This window comes from Hibiscus syriacus, unplaced genomic scaffold (genome assembly GCF_006381635.1).
Source record: "Hibiscus syriacus cultivar Baekdansim isolate YM2019G1 unplaced genomic scaffold, ASM638163v2 tig00112344_pilon, whole genome shotgun sequence".
NCBI lineage: Eukaryota > Viridiplantae > Streptophyta > Magnoliopsida > Malvales > Malvaceae > Hibiscus > Hibiscus syriacus.
Genome location: NW_024063307.1, coordinates 216,594 through 231,251, shown reverse-complemented (window position 1 = coordinate 231,251; position 14,658 = coordinate 216,594). Strand labels below are relative to the sequence as shown.

General features: G+C 35.7%; 1 protein-coding gene and 1 pseudogene across 1 annotated transcript; both read right to left on the bottom strand.

Annotated features, from left to right (window-relative positions):
• Window positions 1–200: 200 nt before the first annotated feature.
• Window positions 201–1,388, bottom strand: LOC120178210 (annotated as a pseudogene).
• Window positions 1,389–13,279: 11,891 nt separating this feature from the next.
• Window positions 13,280–14,268, bottom strand: LOC120178080 (transcription factor MYB73-like). The gene has a single exon (XM_039184029.1). It carries the CDS (start codon window positions 14,210–14,212, stop codon window positions 13,487–13,489), a length of 726 nt encoding a protein of 241 aa, XP_039039960.1. The 5' UTR covers window positions 14,213–14,268; the 3' UTR covers window positions 13,280–13,486.
• Between the last annotated feature and the right edge of the window lie 390 nt (window positions 14,269–14,658).

Genomic DNA, 14,658 nt, shown 5'->3' with positions numbered 1-14,658 from the left:
TCAAGGGGTCATTTTGTCTGATTTTGAAATCGATAAGGATCTAATAAATGTTTTTCCCTTGATTTTCTTTCAGTTTCTGTGGAATCTTTCATTTCTAGTATTTAATATTGTCACGACCTGATAACGAAGCATTGGCTTTTGCATGGACAATGCGTTGCGTATACGACGGCGTTGGATTTTATTGATCAAACACATTAATTTTAAATAATGAAAGCCTGTATGTTCCTATCAGAGGAACCACCATCCGCCGCAGCTGCCTCCGATGCCTTCTTCCACTTCAAGGCGTTGCTCTTTAGTTCTGTTGCCTTCGGCCCCGTACGTACTTGCTTCCAGGAAGCATTTCGCTATCTCCTCCTTGGGAATTAGCCTATTCTCCGCCTCTCCACGGCACATTCGCACACCGATCTTGAACACATCGATCAAGTAAACAGCATTCGTCACCTGATCAACCCATTGAGGGAAAGCAACGACCGGCACACCGGACGAAAGTGCCTCAATCGTCCGAGTTCCAACCGCAATGCGACACGAAACACGAAATCGAAATGTGTTAGAACTTTCTCTGTGGACTCCACTGCACGATCTTACCATTACGCTACTTCCTCTAGGAACCTTGGGCAAACTTGGCGTTGACGTCCAATCCTATCGGGCGGTGGTTTCATCACCCACAAGAATGAGATACCAGTGGCTAACAACGCGTGTGCTATTTCATCCACTTGTTTCTGTTTCAAGTAAACGATAGTACCAAACGAGATCAAGCAGTAACCGTCGGCTTTCATGATGTCACAACGAACTGTGTTGTTTGGAACCTCGGGGGTGCTTGAACAATGAACCAACGTTTTTATTGGGCAAAACTTAGACATATGTTCAACTATTTCGGGTCGAGATCAAGGAAAGTGTCGATCACACACAAAACGACTAGTCAAGTATTTTAAACTGATCAAGAATGATCGTCCTGAATAAAGGGTAAGGGTGGAAGGGTTCAAAAAGCTAGGAACCCATCGGCATGCCGTCAACTGAACATACAATTCAGGGTCACTTTCGCTAGGAAACGGCATAACCATGATGGTAGTGGTAATATGCGGCGAAACAAGCACAAGACTACACCCAAAGCATTGCAGAAGGGATGCCGAGACTTTCAGCAACATCAGATGCCCAAGCAATAAAGGGATTGTTAATCAAGCAAGAAACAGGTCGATTTTTTCATTGTATTTGTAGATCATGGCTGTAAGCTCTTGTTTGCCCACAAGTTCCAGTTGTTCCATGATCGTCGAAGGAGGCTACGCGTCTCGGGTCATCGTCATCCCAACCATCGTCGAAGAATTCGAATCGACAAGGCCATCGCCCACCGGGATAAGCTGATCCGTGGTGATGTTGTTGGCTTTAGGCATCTGATTGCCGAAAGCTTCTGGGTGTTGATAGTGTGACAAGCAACCCTAGTTCCCCTGTAGTTGCTTTTAAGTCCGACGCCTTGGGCCCTGTAGTTGCTTCCAAGGAGCATTTCGTTATATCCTCCTTGGAAATTACCCTGTTCCCCGCCATTCCACCACACATCCGTATCAGTGACGGTTCAATAAATAAAAAAAATAGGATTCCAAAATTTTATTGTTCTATTTTAAAAATGTGTGGATATCCAAAAAATTTTATTTTTTTATTTTCATTAACAAATTAAATTCATCTTATGTGTATATTTTAAAATTTTATGTTAAATTATATTTAAATTAAACTTATAAATAATTAAATTAATTTTATATAATCTAATAAAATTATGTTCAATAAATAAATTATTTAATAAGATTAATTTAATGATTATAATTAAGATTTATAATATAAGGATTATAATTAATATAGAAAATAAATTTATTAATTTAATTATAATAAATAACAATTTATTTTAACTTTTAAAAATAACCATATTAATTATCATAATTTATTATAAATTCAAAATATCACAACTTTATCAATTGTAACTTATAAGTCATGTAATTATCAGATTAAGTTAATACAAATCGAATTATTTACAGGTAAAGTCAATTACAAATAGATTCATAACATGTCAGGTTGATAACAGGTCGGGTAATACTTATATGAAACATAATTTACTGTTCTGTTGGGGTCCCTTTTTTCTAAGGTTCATTTCTGGTTCTTAATATGAAACATTATCGTATGTTAAAGAAACACTGGGCCGGAAGATGTTTTCATTTATACTTTTATATATATATATATATATAATTTTAATTTTAAAATATAATAATAATTATAAATATTTTATAATATATTATTTTAAAATATTGATATATTCGAATCGGGTTAGGGTCGAGAGGTTTTAGTCTAATAATTAGGAGGGTTCTAGACGAAAAAAACTTAAAATTTATTGGGACGAGGTGGGTTGGATATAAGATATATATATATTTTCGTGTCGGAGTCGAGGTAGCCAAAAAACCAACTCGTCCCACCCTGTGCCCATCCCTAATTATCCCTCGACTATAGGGTGCAGTTTTGTTGAGTTTCATTATCATTATCATTAAAAGTTACAAAAATGATATTTAAGCGATGTTTTGTTAAGTCCTCCAACAAATTAAAGTTACAAAATGATCATTCAACGATTTATATATTTTAAACTTGTTGGCTGAGATATGATAAAATGATATTTTACTGCTGTCTATCGGCACCTATGTTATTTTCAAGTAATGATTCAACGACATAATATAAGGGGAGAGTCAATCTACAAAATACATACGGAGAGTCAATCCACAAAATACAACTCAAATAATTTAAGATCAAATTTTATCATATTCTAGTCAATATGTTAACTTAAGCTCAAAAGGATACCTATTTTAACAAAAAAAATGATGAGTTTGGAACATATGAATAGTCGAGTGATCATTTTATAACTTTTAATAGTCGAATGACTCAACCAAATAATATCAAATATAATTTTATAACTTTTAATAATCGAGGATTCAATAAAATAGTATCCTATAGTCACAGACCATTTATGTATTTTTTTAAAATATATCATAATTTAATTTTTCCAGCTCAATTTTCCATCCAGTTCGCCTTATCATCCTTGCCCACAACTCCAACAAAACATGTAAACTTGTCTAACACAAAACATATTTCTTGGCTGTGTTTAACAGGTTTGTAGCGAAAATCCCAAACGGAATGGCACCAGAGCATGTGGCGCCACTGTTGTGTGTGTTGGTTTTTTGGCAAATTTTGAATCCCACATTGGTTTTGTATAAGGAGGAGAATAAATTTTTTTGTTATAAATAGATCCCTCGTCCTCCTTTGTTTAGCATCACACAAATATAAGTCTTCTTCTATATTAAAGGCTATTTATATTCTCTCTCTCTTTGTAATATTTCCTATATTAGTGAAATATTATTTTAGTAGTGTTCGAGGACTTAGGCATAATTTGGCCTAATCTCGTTAAATTTTGGTGTTATCTTTTATGTCTATTTAATAGCTATTGCCGGATATAGTTGTTGTTAATTATTGTCCTATTAAAATTACTTGTCTTGGTAGTTTTGTCTAAGGAGAGTGAGTTTTAAGAGGGACCATTGTGATCCCTCCACTCTTTCCTGGGAATCTACATTGGGGGTGATTTTTAGTACAATCGTTTTCACACTAGTTACCTAGATAATAGTTTTCAAGGTGAATTTGTTATTATTGGTGGGAAATTAACCCGAATTCACAACAATTGGTATCAGAGCTCTTAGTTTATTTTAGTATGCTCTGTGGTTGCGGCTTAGATTGATCTTCCACATTAGAAAAAAATTTCCTTGGGCTAATTGACATTCCGCATTTACAGCTATTAAATAGAATTTGTAGCAGAAATGGCAGACGACACAAAAACATCCATATCGTCGTCAACAGCTACTTCATCTTCAATTTTGGCAAGAAATGTTGTGACAAATGTTAGATTTGCAGTGAAGATTTTTTATGGCACCGGTCATTTCGGCATGTGGCAAAGTGAGGTTCTAGATGCCCTATTTAAGCAGGGTCTAGACATTGCTTTGAAGGAGAGAAACCGAATGATGTTGAGGAGAAATAATGGATGAGGATCAATAGATTGGCATGTGGTACTATTCGATTGTGTATTTCTAGAGAGCAGAAGTATGCATTTTCTAAGGAAACTTCTGCAAGTAAATTGTGGAAGGCACTGAATGAGAATTTTTTGAAGAAAAGTGGTCAGAACAAGCTCTACATGAAAAAGAGATTGTTCCGCTTCAACTATGTACCAGGTACCACTATGAATGATCATATTACTAGCTTTAATCAGCTGGTGACTGATCTGATGAATATGGACGTGACTTTTGAAGACGAAGATCTGGCTCTGATGTTGATGGGATCACTTCCTGATGAGTTTGAGTATCTTGAAACTACTCTACTTCATGGGAATATAGATGTGTCTCTCAGTAAACTAACAGCTGCCTTTTATAGTTATGAATTGAGAAAGAAAGACAAACAAGAAAACACAAGTGTCGAAGAAGAAGCTCTTGTTGTTAGAGGTCATTCTAAGATTTAGAATAAATGAATGAGAGATGAGAGAGAGATCGAAGTCAAAGTCCAAATTGAGCAAAGATGAATGTGCCTTTTGTCGAGAAAAAGGGCACTGGAAGAAAGAATGTCCCAGGCTAAAGAATAAAGGCAAACATGAAAGGGGAAAGGCTATCTCAGAATCAAATGGTCGAGTATGATGATGCAGATTCAGATTTGCATTCTGCTGTCCAGTTCATGCTGTTAGATTCAGCTTGTAGCCACCATATGAACCCCAATAGAATGTTTCTTTGATTTTAAAGAACTAAAAGGTGAAATTATCTACACATCAAATAATCTCTTGACACGCTTGGGATTGGTTCAATTTTCTTGAGGAATCAGGATGGATCAATCAGAACCTTAACATGTGTCCATTATGTACCAGATTTAATGAGAAATCTCATCTCTGTGGGAACCTTAGAGTCAAAAGGTTTAGAAGTGAGGGCAAAAGATGGGATTATGAGGATTATCTCTGGTGCAATGGTGATAATGAAGGGAATCCAGAAAAGAAACAATGTGTATTACTTTCTGGGTAGTACAATTATTGGGACAGCAGCAGTGGCAGCTTCTACTGATAAACATGAGTCAGAAGCAACCAGGTTATGGCATATGCGTTTGGGGCATGTTGGTGAAAAATCCTTGAAATTGTTGATAGATCAAGGATTATTGAAGGGTGCTCGGGCTTGCAAATTAGTTTTTGTGAGCATTGCATCAAAGGGAAGAAGACGATGGTGAAATTTGGAACAACAATCCATGATGCTAAATGTATTTTGGATTATGTTCATCCAGATGTATGGAGGCCTTCCAAGACAACTTCATTGGGAGGAACACACTATTATGTCACCTTTGTTGATGATTTTTATACAATGAAGACAAAGGATGAGGTGCTAGGATTTTTCCTTAAATGGAAAAAGATGGTGGAGACTCAAACAGGCAGAAAAATCAAACGTCTCCGTACAGACAATGGTGGAGAGTTCAAAAATGATCCATTTCTGAAGGTCTGTGAAGAAGAAGATATTGTCAGGCACTTCACTGTCAGATATACACCACAACAGAATGGGGTGACAGAGCGTATGAATCAGACATTAGTGGAGAAGGTTCGATATATGTTGTCTAATGCTGGGTTAGGCAAAGAATTTTGGGCTGAGGCTTTGGTCTATGCTTGTCAGCTTGTCAACCGCTTACCATCGACTGCTATTGGTGGTAAAACACCATTAGAGAATTGGTTTGGAGAACCAACTACAGATTATGATTCCTTACATGTGTTTGGTTCCACTGCATACTATCATGTTAAGGAGTCAAAGCTGGATCCAAGAACAAAGAAGGTGATCTTTATGGGGATCACCTCTGGTATGAAAGGCTATCATCTTTGGTGTCCAGAAACAAAGAAAATAATCTTCAGCAGAGATGTTACCTTTGATGAATCTATCATGTTGAGAAATGAAACTTCAGAAAAATTGGAGCAGACAGATGAAACTCCCAAACAGGTGGAGTTTGAAGGAAGCAGAATTATCCCAACCAGTAAAGAAACTGATGTTGACTCTCCTATGGTAGAAGAAGAGTCAGATGAAGAAGAGGTTCAGACCCAAGAACCTCCACAGCAACATGAATCAATTGCACTCAGAAAGGGAAAAATGACCTGTAACATCCTCAATACCGGGTTAGTGACCAAATTGTAAAGTTTTAGAAATTGGTGATTAAAGTAGGATAATTGAATAGTTCAATGATTTATTGGAAATATGATGAAGGTTATTTAGTAATTATGGAATGAATTAAAGGTAAAATGTTCAATTGACAAGTAAGATTTTTATATTTCTTTTATAAGATAAGAAACCACGTGGAAAAGGAGAATTATCCAGTGTTTTCTTTCTTCTTCCTCCTCCTCCCGTATCTCCAAGCTCAAAGGTGAGTTTCTTTGTTTATGGATTAATTGTTGATTTTAAGGTTATGTTTTGATTATTAGATAACTAAGCTTAAGAAAGTTTAAGTTATCTTAAAATCAAAGTATGATGGAGTTAGGAGGGATTAAAGATTTGGGGTTCTTGGTGAAATCTTGAAATAGAGTTCATTACTCAAATTGGAAGATAATTTTGACTTGTCAAGGGTTAAATTAAGAGATATGAAGTGATAAAATGAGTTTTGAAACATGTTGGAAATCTGGTATAATTCTTGAAGTTAATAAAGAGGAGAGAATATTAAGGTTCAAGAGAGATAAATGAGTTTGAATAGGAGTAAGTAAGTTAAGAATACGAAATGGAATGATATGAAGTAATTAAGTTGAAAAGAGGGGATTTTCGGGCATAAATTGGATTTCTGGGCTATGTGCATCGATGCCCATTCAAGGTGCACCGATGCATCAAGGGTAAATTTCCAGAAATTTTTCAGTGTGTATCGATGCATGCATCCTTAAAAATGGAAACATCAAATGCAATTTATGCATCGATGCATAAGGAATGCATCGAATGATGCACTTCAAGGGAAATAGAATTATACCTTTCTTTTGGTCTACGAAATGATAGATTGTATATCAATTGGATAATGATATGTATCAATGTATGATCATATAGATATCGAGCACGAACAAGTCCCGAAACATTATCAAGTCAAGATTCAATCGAAAGAGATGAAAGCAAAAGTGGATTGGAATCAAGTTAGTTTATGATTTTAATAAAATAAGACTTGCGACGAGTCTATTTCCTATATTAGAATGCATTAATTTATGATCATAGGCATATGTTTGATTTGGGTATATATGATATATATTACAATATGTGTTAAATGATTGTGTGAATACATGTATTGTGATAAGTATAGGAATTAATATGAATGGTCTATATGATTGTATGGGAATGTGAAATAGGTTATATGATAGGTGATCATACATGTTAATAGTATACGTGATCATTAAGAATCAACATAATAGATTTATATGACTACATGAGAAAAGTGATGAGTTAAATAAGATTAGACTATAGAGTAATATGAGAATAATATATTAGTGAAGGGAATTGAGTATAAATGATGATACCAAACCATAAGATAAGTTTACTTATAGGATATATGATATTATATGAATATAAAATATACTTTATGAGGAATAATTGGGTTTATATGATTTAGGTATGAAAATGATCTATGTGTAAGTAAATTACGTGATTATGTGACTATGTGTGAAATAGAGTAAACTAGGTAAGTATAAGGTATGTAAATATATGGCTATGGAACAAAGTATGTAATAATACAATGTTATTTGAGTTATTTAACAATAAGTCATAAGATTACATGCATATAATGTAAGTTATAAGATAAGAAAATATGGGCTTACATGTATTTGCGGATATATTTATATATATAAATAAGGTATGATATATGTTTATGTAAAACCATGCAAAGTGATATGAGAAGGGAACTACATGATTATGTGATCATATGATAATGAAATAAAGAGCCATGTGATATATGCCATGAGATATATGAAAGAAAAAGTATATGTGATAAGTGAAAGTGAATCATATGATTATATAAAGATGTTCTACGTGCAAGTGATCTACGTATGTGTGATTTATATGGAAATGAACTACTTGACTATGTGATCTTATAAAATGTAATAAAAAGACTATGTGTATGTGATGTGATAACATAAAGATTAATGCCCATGTTATGTGTCATGAGAGCTAGAGGTATAGTTGGCATGCCAAGTCGAGGGTCTACGCGGTCCTTCGGGACATATATGTATTCTTCGGACATATATGTATTCTTCGGAACATGTGTGAGGTCTTTTGAGACATACTTGATCCTTGGCATATGTATGATTCTTAAGGAATGATATGTGGTCCTTAGGGACAACCTTATATGGCACTTCGGTGCATTTCTACGCGGCACTACGGTGCAATTCTACGTGGCACTTCGGTGCATTTATACGAGCTGTGGTGACAGCATTAGTGCACAACCTCTATAAACTCACATATCTATAGTTCTCAGAAATGTACATGGGTTAGACAAAGATATAACAATAATATATTACATGTGGAAAATATGCTTTTGTGATATATGTTGATATGTATTGCACGAGTCATATGATGATATGTGTATTGTTTGGTTACACGAAACATATGTTGGTTAACAAGGTTAAGTTCAATAGGATATGATCAACACATATAAATGATAGTAATATCGATAGTGAAATAAGGCTAATGATAGAAATGATGAGTGAGGAATATATGTGTGTATATGTTTTTATATGTAATGATATATATTGCATATGTGTTACAGGGTTTGTTACATGAATAAGGGTATGATGATAGTAGTAATGGTTCATACATGATTACAAGCTATAGTTTATATTTTATGTTTATTGCCTCACTAAGTCATCGACTTAGCGTGTGATTGTTTCACACGTAGGTTACCAAAGTGAGAAGAGTAAAGAGCAATGTGGAGCAAGATAGGTCAGTTCTTCTACCAAAGTCAGATCAGAAGAAAGGTGAATAATATGTATTTTAAACATTTTCTAGTTGGCAGTATTCAAGATAATATATTGTATAAGCTCTGAATAGTTGATAAGGTTTTGAATAAGTTATATGTAATAATAAATTTTAAATACTCACTATTTTTATACAAGTAAAGGCTTTTGAAAAGTCAATGTGCACTTCGGACTCGGATCCGGGTCGGATACAGGTTGGGGTGTTACATGACCATTAGACAACCTGCTCGTATGCTGATATGGTCTCTTTTGCATCACCAATTGCAATTGATGACGTTTCCTGCCACTTTAATGAAGCAGTCCAAAGTTTAGAACATAAAAAGTGGAGGATCGCCATGAAGAAGAAATGCAATCCCTTCAAAAGAACCAACGTGGAAACTAGCTAGTCTTCCGAAGGGAAAGAAGACAATTGGTGCAAATGGTTTATTGCAAATAAAGATGGATTTCCTGACAAGAAAACATCCATACAAAGCAAGATTAGTGGCTAAAGGCTACGCTCAAACGAGGGAGTTGATTATAATGAAGTATTCTCTAGTTGTAAAACATTCCTCCATCATAATTTTGTTGGCTTTGGTAACGCAGTTGGATTTGGAACTAGTTCAATGGATGTAAAAACTGCATTTTTACATGAGACTTGATGAGGAATCTACATGACTCAGCCAGATGGATTCAAAGTTGTTGAAAAAGAAAAGATGGTGTGCAAATTAGAAAAACCGTTTTACGGATTGAAGCAAACTCCAAGGCTGTGGTACAAACGATTTGACAAGTTTATGATAGGGCATAAGTACACAAGAAGCAAATATGATCATTGTGTGTATTTATGCAAGCTACAAGACGGATCCTATATATATCTTCTTCTTTATGTTGATGATATGTTGATAGCTTCCAAGAGTCAGACAGAAATTGCGAAACTAAAGACTTAATTGAACAGGGAGTTTGAGATGAAGGATCTTGATGAAGCGAAGAAGATTCTAGGCATGAGATATCAAGGGATAAGAAATTGGGGACTTTGTTTGTCTCAAATAATATCTAAGGAAGGTACTAAAACGTTTTGGCATGAATAAGAAATCAAAACCAGTTAGTACACCTCTTGCTCCTTATTTCAAGCTCGGTGCATCCATGTCACCTAAGGATGATGCAGAACGGGAATACATGTCAAAGGTTTTGTATGCAAGTGTTGTTGGTAACTTAATGTATGCAATGGTGTGTACGAGACCCGATATTTCACAGGCAGTTGGGGTTGTGAGCAGGTATATGCATGATCCTGGAAGAAGCATTGGCAAGCTGTGAAATGGATTCTGCGGTATATTCTGAACACCGTAGATGTTGGTTTGGTCTTTCCAGCAGACAAACAAGATGGTCAGTGTGTAGTTGGGTATTGTGATTCAAACTATGCAGGTGATTTGGACAAGCGTCGATCAACTACTGGTTATGTGTTTACATTTGCAAAGGCACCAGTCAGTTGGAAGCCCACCTTACAGTCAATAGTGGCTTTGTCTACTACAGAGGCAGAGTATATGGCAGTTACAGAGGCTGTGAAGGATGAAATTTGGCTTCAAGGGTTGCTTGGTGAATTGGGAATGGAACAAAAGCACATCAAAGTGCACTGCGACAGTCAGAGTGCTATTCATTTAGCAAAGAATCAGGTCTACCATGCAAGGACAAAGCATATCGATGTTCGATATCACTTTGTACGAGAGATTCTAGAAGAAGGTGGAGTCATAATCCAAAAGATTCGGACCACTGAGAATCCTGCTGATATGTTGACAAAAGTGGTAATGCGGTCAAGTTTAAACATTGTTTAGACTTGGTCAATATTGTTACAAATTGAAAGATGAATTTGTAGACACTACTGAAGATTGGATTTTTGAGAAATGTGTGTGGAATTTGCCAATGTAGAGATTTGTTGGTTTTTTGGCAAATTTTGAATCCCACATTGGTTTTGTATAAGGAGAAGGGGAAATTCTTTTGTTATAAATAGAACCCTCCTCCTCCTTAGTTTAACATCCCACAAATATAAGTCTTCTTCTATATTAAAGGCTATTTGTACTCTTTCTCTCTCATTGTAATATTTCATCTATTAGTGAAATATTATTTTAGCAGTGTTCGATGACTTAGGCATAATTTTAGCCTAACCTCGTTAAATTTTGGTGTTGTCTTTTATGTCTATTTAATAGCTATTGTCGGTTATAGTAGTTGTTAATTATTGTCCTATTAAAATTACTTGTCTTGGTAGTTCTGTCTAAGGAGAGTGGGTTTTAAGAGGGACTATTGTGACCCCTCCACTCTTTCCTGGGAATATACATTGTGGTGATTTTTAGTACAATCGTTTTCACATTAGTCACCTAGAAAATAGTTTTCAAGGTGAATTTGTTATTATTGGTGGAAATTAACCCGAATTCCACAACAGTGTGCTAGGATCACAGTTTACAGCCCACTGAACCACTTCGGCTTAAGGGCGAAAGGCGGCCGAATCACTTGACTACATCATTGACACTGTGCCCGTTGCTGGCACCCCTATTCAGTTCCCTACATCCGAGCTCATCAAATTCATTTTCGTGTTTTAGTTTTCGAGGGCGATGATGCCGATTTTCGTGATCTAAACGTTGGAATAGGGAGGAAGGAAATCACAGGGAGTATGATCGGAAGCGTGAAGGAAATAGAGGAGATGTTGCCATTTTGTAAGGAGAAAGATTTGACACGGTAATCGAAGTGGTGAACATCGATTGGTGGTGGATGTTGCGGGAAGCGAGACAAATAACTACAATGTACGTCGATGATAAACAAAGGCTCGAAATTACATACCCAAATAATCGTGCTTTCAATGTATTTGAAAGCAATTCTCACTTGCATTGACATGCGGTTAACCACTTGATAGTGTACAAGACAATGGTGGAACATGCGGTGATTACTATTTATTGTAGCCCGTATGGGCCAAATGATGATGCCAGTTATGACGAATTTGCAGACCATAATATGCATAATGATTTTACATTATCGAGAGCCTATTTTACAGCAGTATAACGCAATGGCAATTAGTGTGCATCTATGACGGCAACTTAGTTTGATTTTATAGTATTATTGTTATAATATTTTAAAATTAACGGTTTTAAGAGTGCTTTAACATGTGTCAATAATTTCTAGAGCGTATAATTAAAAGTTCTTTAAAATTATTTTTTGTCCAGATTGTTGTTTGAAGTCTATTAATCTTTAACGATATTTTTAACAAAATAAAATTTGATAGCCGACAATCATATATATATATATAAACAACCAATTAGTCTATTAACGTATATGATGATTTTAGGTTTAACATTAGTCGTCGGAAGGTCGGCATGAAAACCCATCAGACGAGCTTAATGGAAAGATTTTATCTCTTCTCAAGCTTTTTTATTTGTATCTGCTAATTTATTTCTACCTCCATTCTCTCTCCTCATTCGAACCCGCAACAGACACTTAACCATCTTTGTACTAGTCGTCATGGACGAATGGATGATTTTATTTTAAGGGGTGAACTTAAATTTAAGGGGATGAATTAAAATTATGAGACAAAACAGATTTTCAATAGGAAATACATATGAAAAAAATTTAAAATATATGCTAATTTTAAATTTTCAGAGGCACTAATAGTCGTGATTTTTAGTGAATTATCAATAGGGGTGTTTACTATTTGGTTTTAACCGAATTAAACTACCGAATTAAATTAATTTAATCGGGGAACGGTTAATATTTTTTCAATATTTGGTTAATGGTTAATTCGATTTGAAATCGGTTAATTCACCGAAATTATTAAATATTATATATATTATAAACATATTTTAAGCTCAAATCCATGAAAAACTAATACCCATTATTTTTTAATCACACTAGATTTATTAAATTATCAATACCTAATTAATTTTTAACTCAAATAAAAAATATATATATCTATTATATTTAAATTAATCTAATTATAAAAAAATGTATAAAAATTAGTTAATTCGATTAACCACCGAAATAACCGAACTTTATTAGTTTAAGTTAATATTTTTAAAAAAATTAATTCGGTTAACGATTAATAGAAATTCGATTAATGGTAATTCAATTAAAACCATAAAAATGGAAACATCATGCTTGTAAAATTCGAAGTTTAAATCATGCAAGAAAATCAAATATTAAGATCCAAAACAATTGTCTTTTTTATGTTCCAAGAAAAAAAAGCATACTAGCTGTCAAAAAATATAGGATCACATTAAAAAAATCATAACAAACAAAGGAGAAATGAAAAGAGACCTAAGCTTTTTAATAATAATTTGAAAATAAATAAATTGAATAGTTCAAAAGCACAAGCAGTTGATTTGTTCGTCAAAATTGATCAAAAATCTTCGAATTTTTCTGGGTTCTCCTACCTCCAAATAAATTGATCTTCGTTTGGTGAATCTTGTTTAACGACCACTTATTCAAAATTAACAGATCATTAAATCGTCTTTAACCCCAGCTTTCGTTCTGGAATCCAAACTCTGCCATGCAATCTCTCACTTCTTTCCTAATCATCTCCCGCATTGCGGCCATGATCTCAGGTCCAAAAGGTGCCGTATATGTACCGCTACCATGACGGTTTCCCGCTAATAAGCACAGCTGTTTATTCGTACACGTATTATCGTTGTTCGACTCAACCAACTCGTCGCTCCAAGAACGCCCGAGCGTAAGCGCAGTCGATACGGCACGAGAATTTTGCAGTTGAGTCGACTCGGCGCCGCTCAGTCCCAGATCGCTGACGTCAGACCCCGAAGGACTGCCGGGGTCACTGATGACACTAACGGATCTCAAGCGTTTTCCCGGTCGCATCTCCGATTCATGAGCAGAACCTCTGTCCTCGTCCGGTCGTCGTCGTTTCAAGGTCGAGTTCCAGTGGTTTTTAACGGCGTTGTCCGTACGACCGTTGAGCAGCCTCGAGATGGTGGCCCACTTGTTTCCGAACTTGGCGTGCGCTATGATGATGATCTCATCTTCCTCCGCAGTGAACGATCGGTGCTCCACTTCAGGCGACAACTGGTTGCACCACCGCAGCCTGCACGATTTTCCCGATCGACCGGGGATCGACCCCGATATCAAAGACCAGTTCCTCGGACCGTGGCGCTGCACAAGCTTCCGCAATGCCTCGTCCTCCTCCGGTCGCCATGGACCCTTCACACGATCAACGTCTTGATCCATTGGTTCAATAATAAACCGTCGATTTCTGTCTTTTCTCCCAATGGCGATCGCCTATCTGATTAAAGGCTCGTATTATGGTTTTGAGATACAGAAGGCTTATATAGGGGATGCATTAGTAGGGTAACTGATAGAGCCGGTTAACAAATACAGGTAACAAGAGTTGGATTGAACCGGTATTGACCAGTAAAAGGTTGAGTACCCATACAGCTGTATAACGTCTACGGTGGCCACGTAGACGGGAATTGAAATTTCGATTCCCAATAACCCTCAGGGGTAGTTTAGGGATTCTGACTCGCACAGTTATGGAAGTTACTTACATGGAAAGAGTGAGAAAATCGCGAGAAATTGAGGAGAATTTATGGGAGAGGATAAATTTGACTCTGCCAGGCTGGAAACCATTACGTGGGACTTTAAAATTTTTCGGTTTTTTTGTCGTTTTGTTCGGG

What these genes read in the sequence shown, in the direction of transcription:
- LOC120178080 (XM_039184029.1), bottom strand. Translation starts at nt 14,212, where the DNA reads ATGGATCAAGACGTTGATCGTGTGAAGGGTCCATGGCGACCGGAGGAG.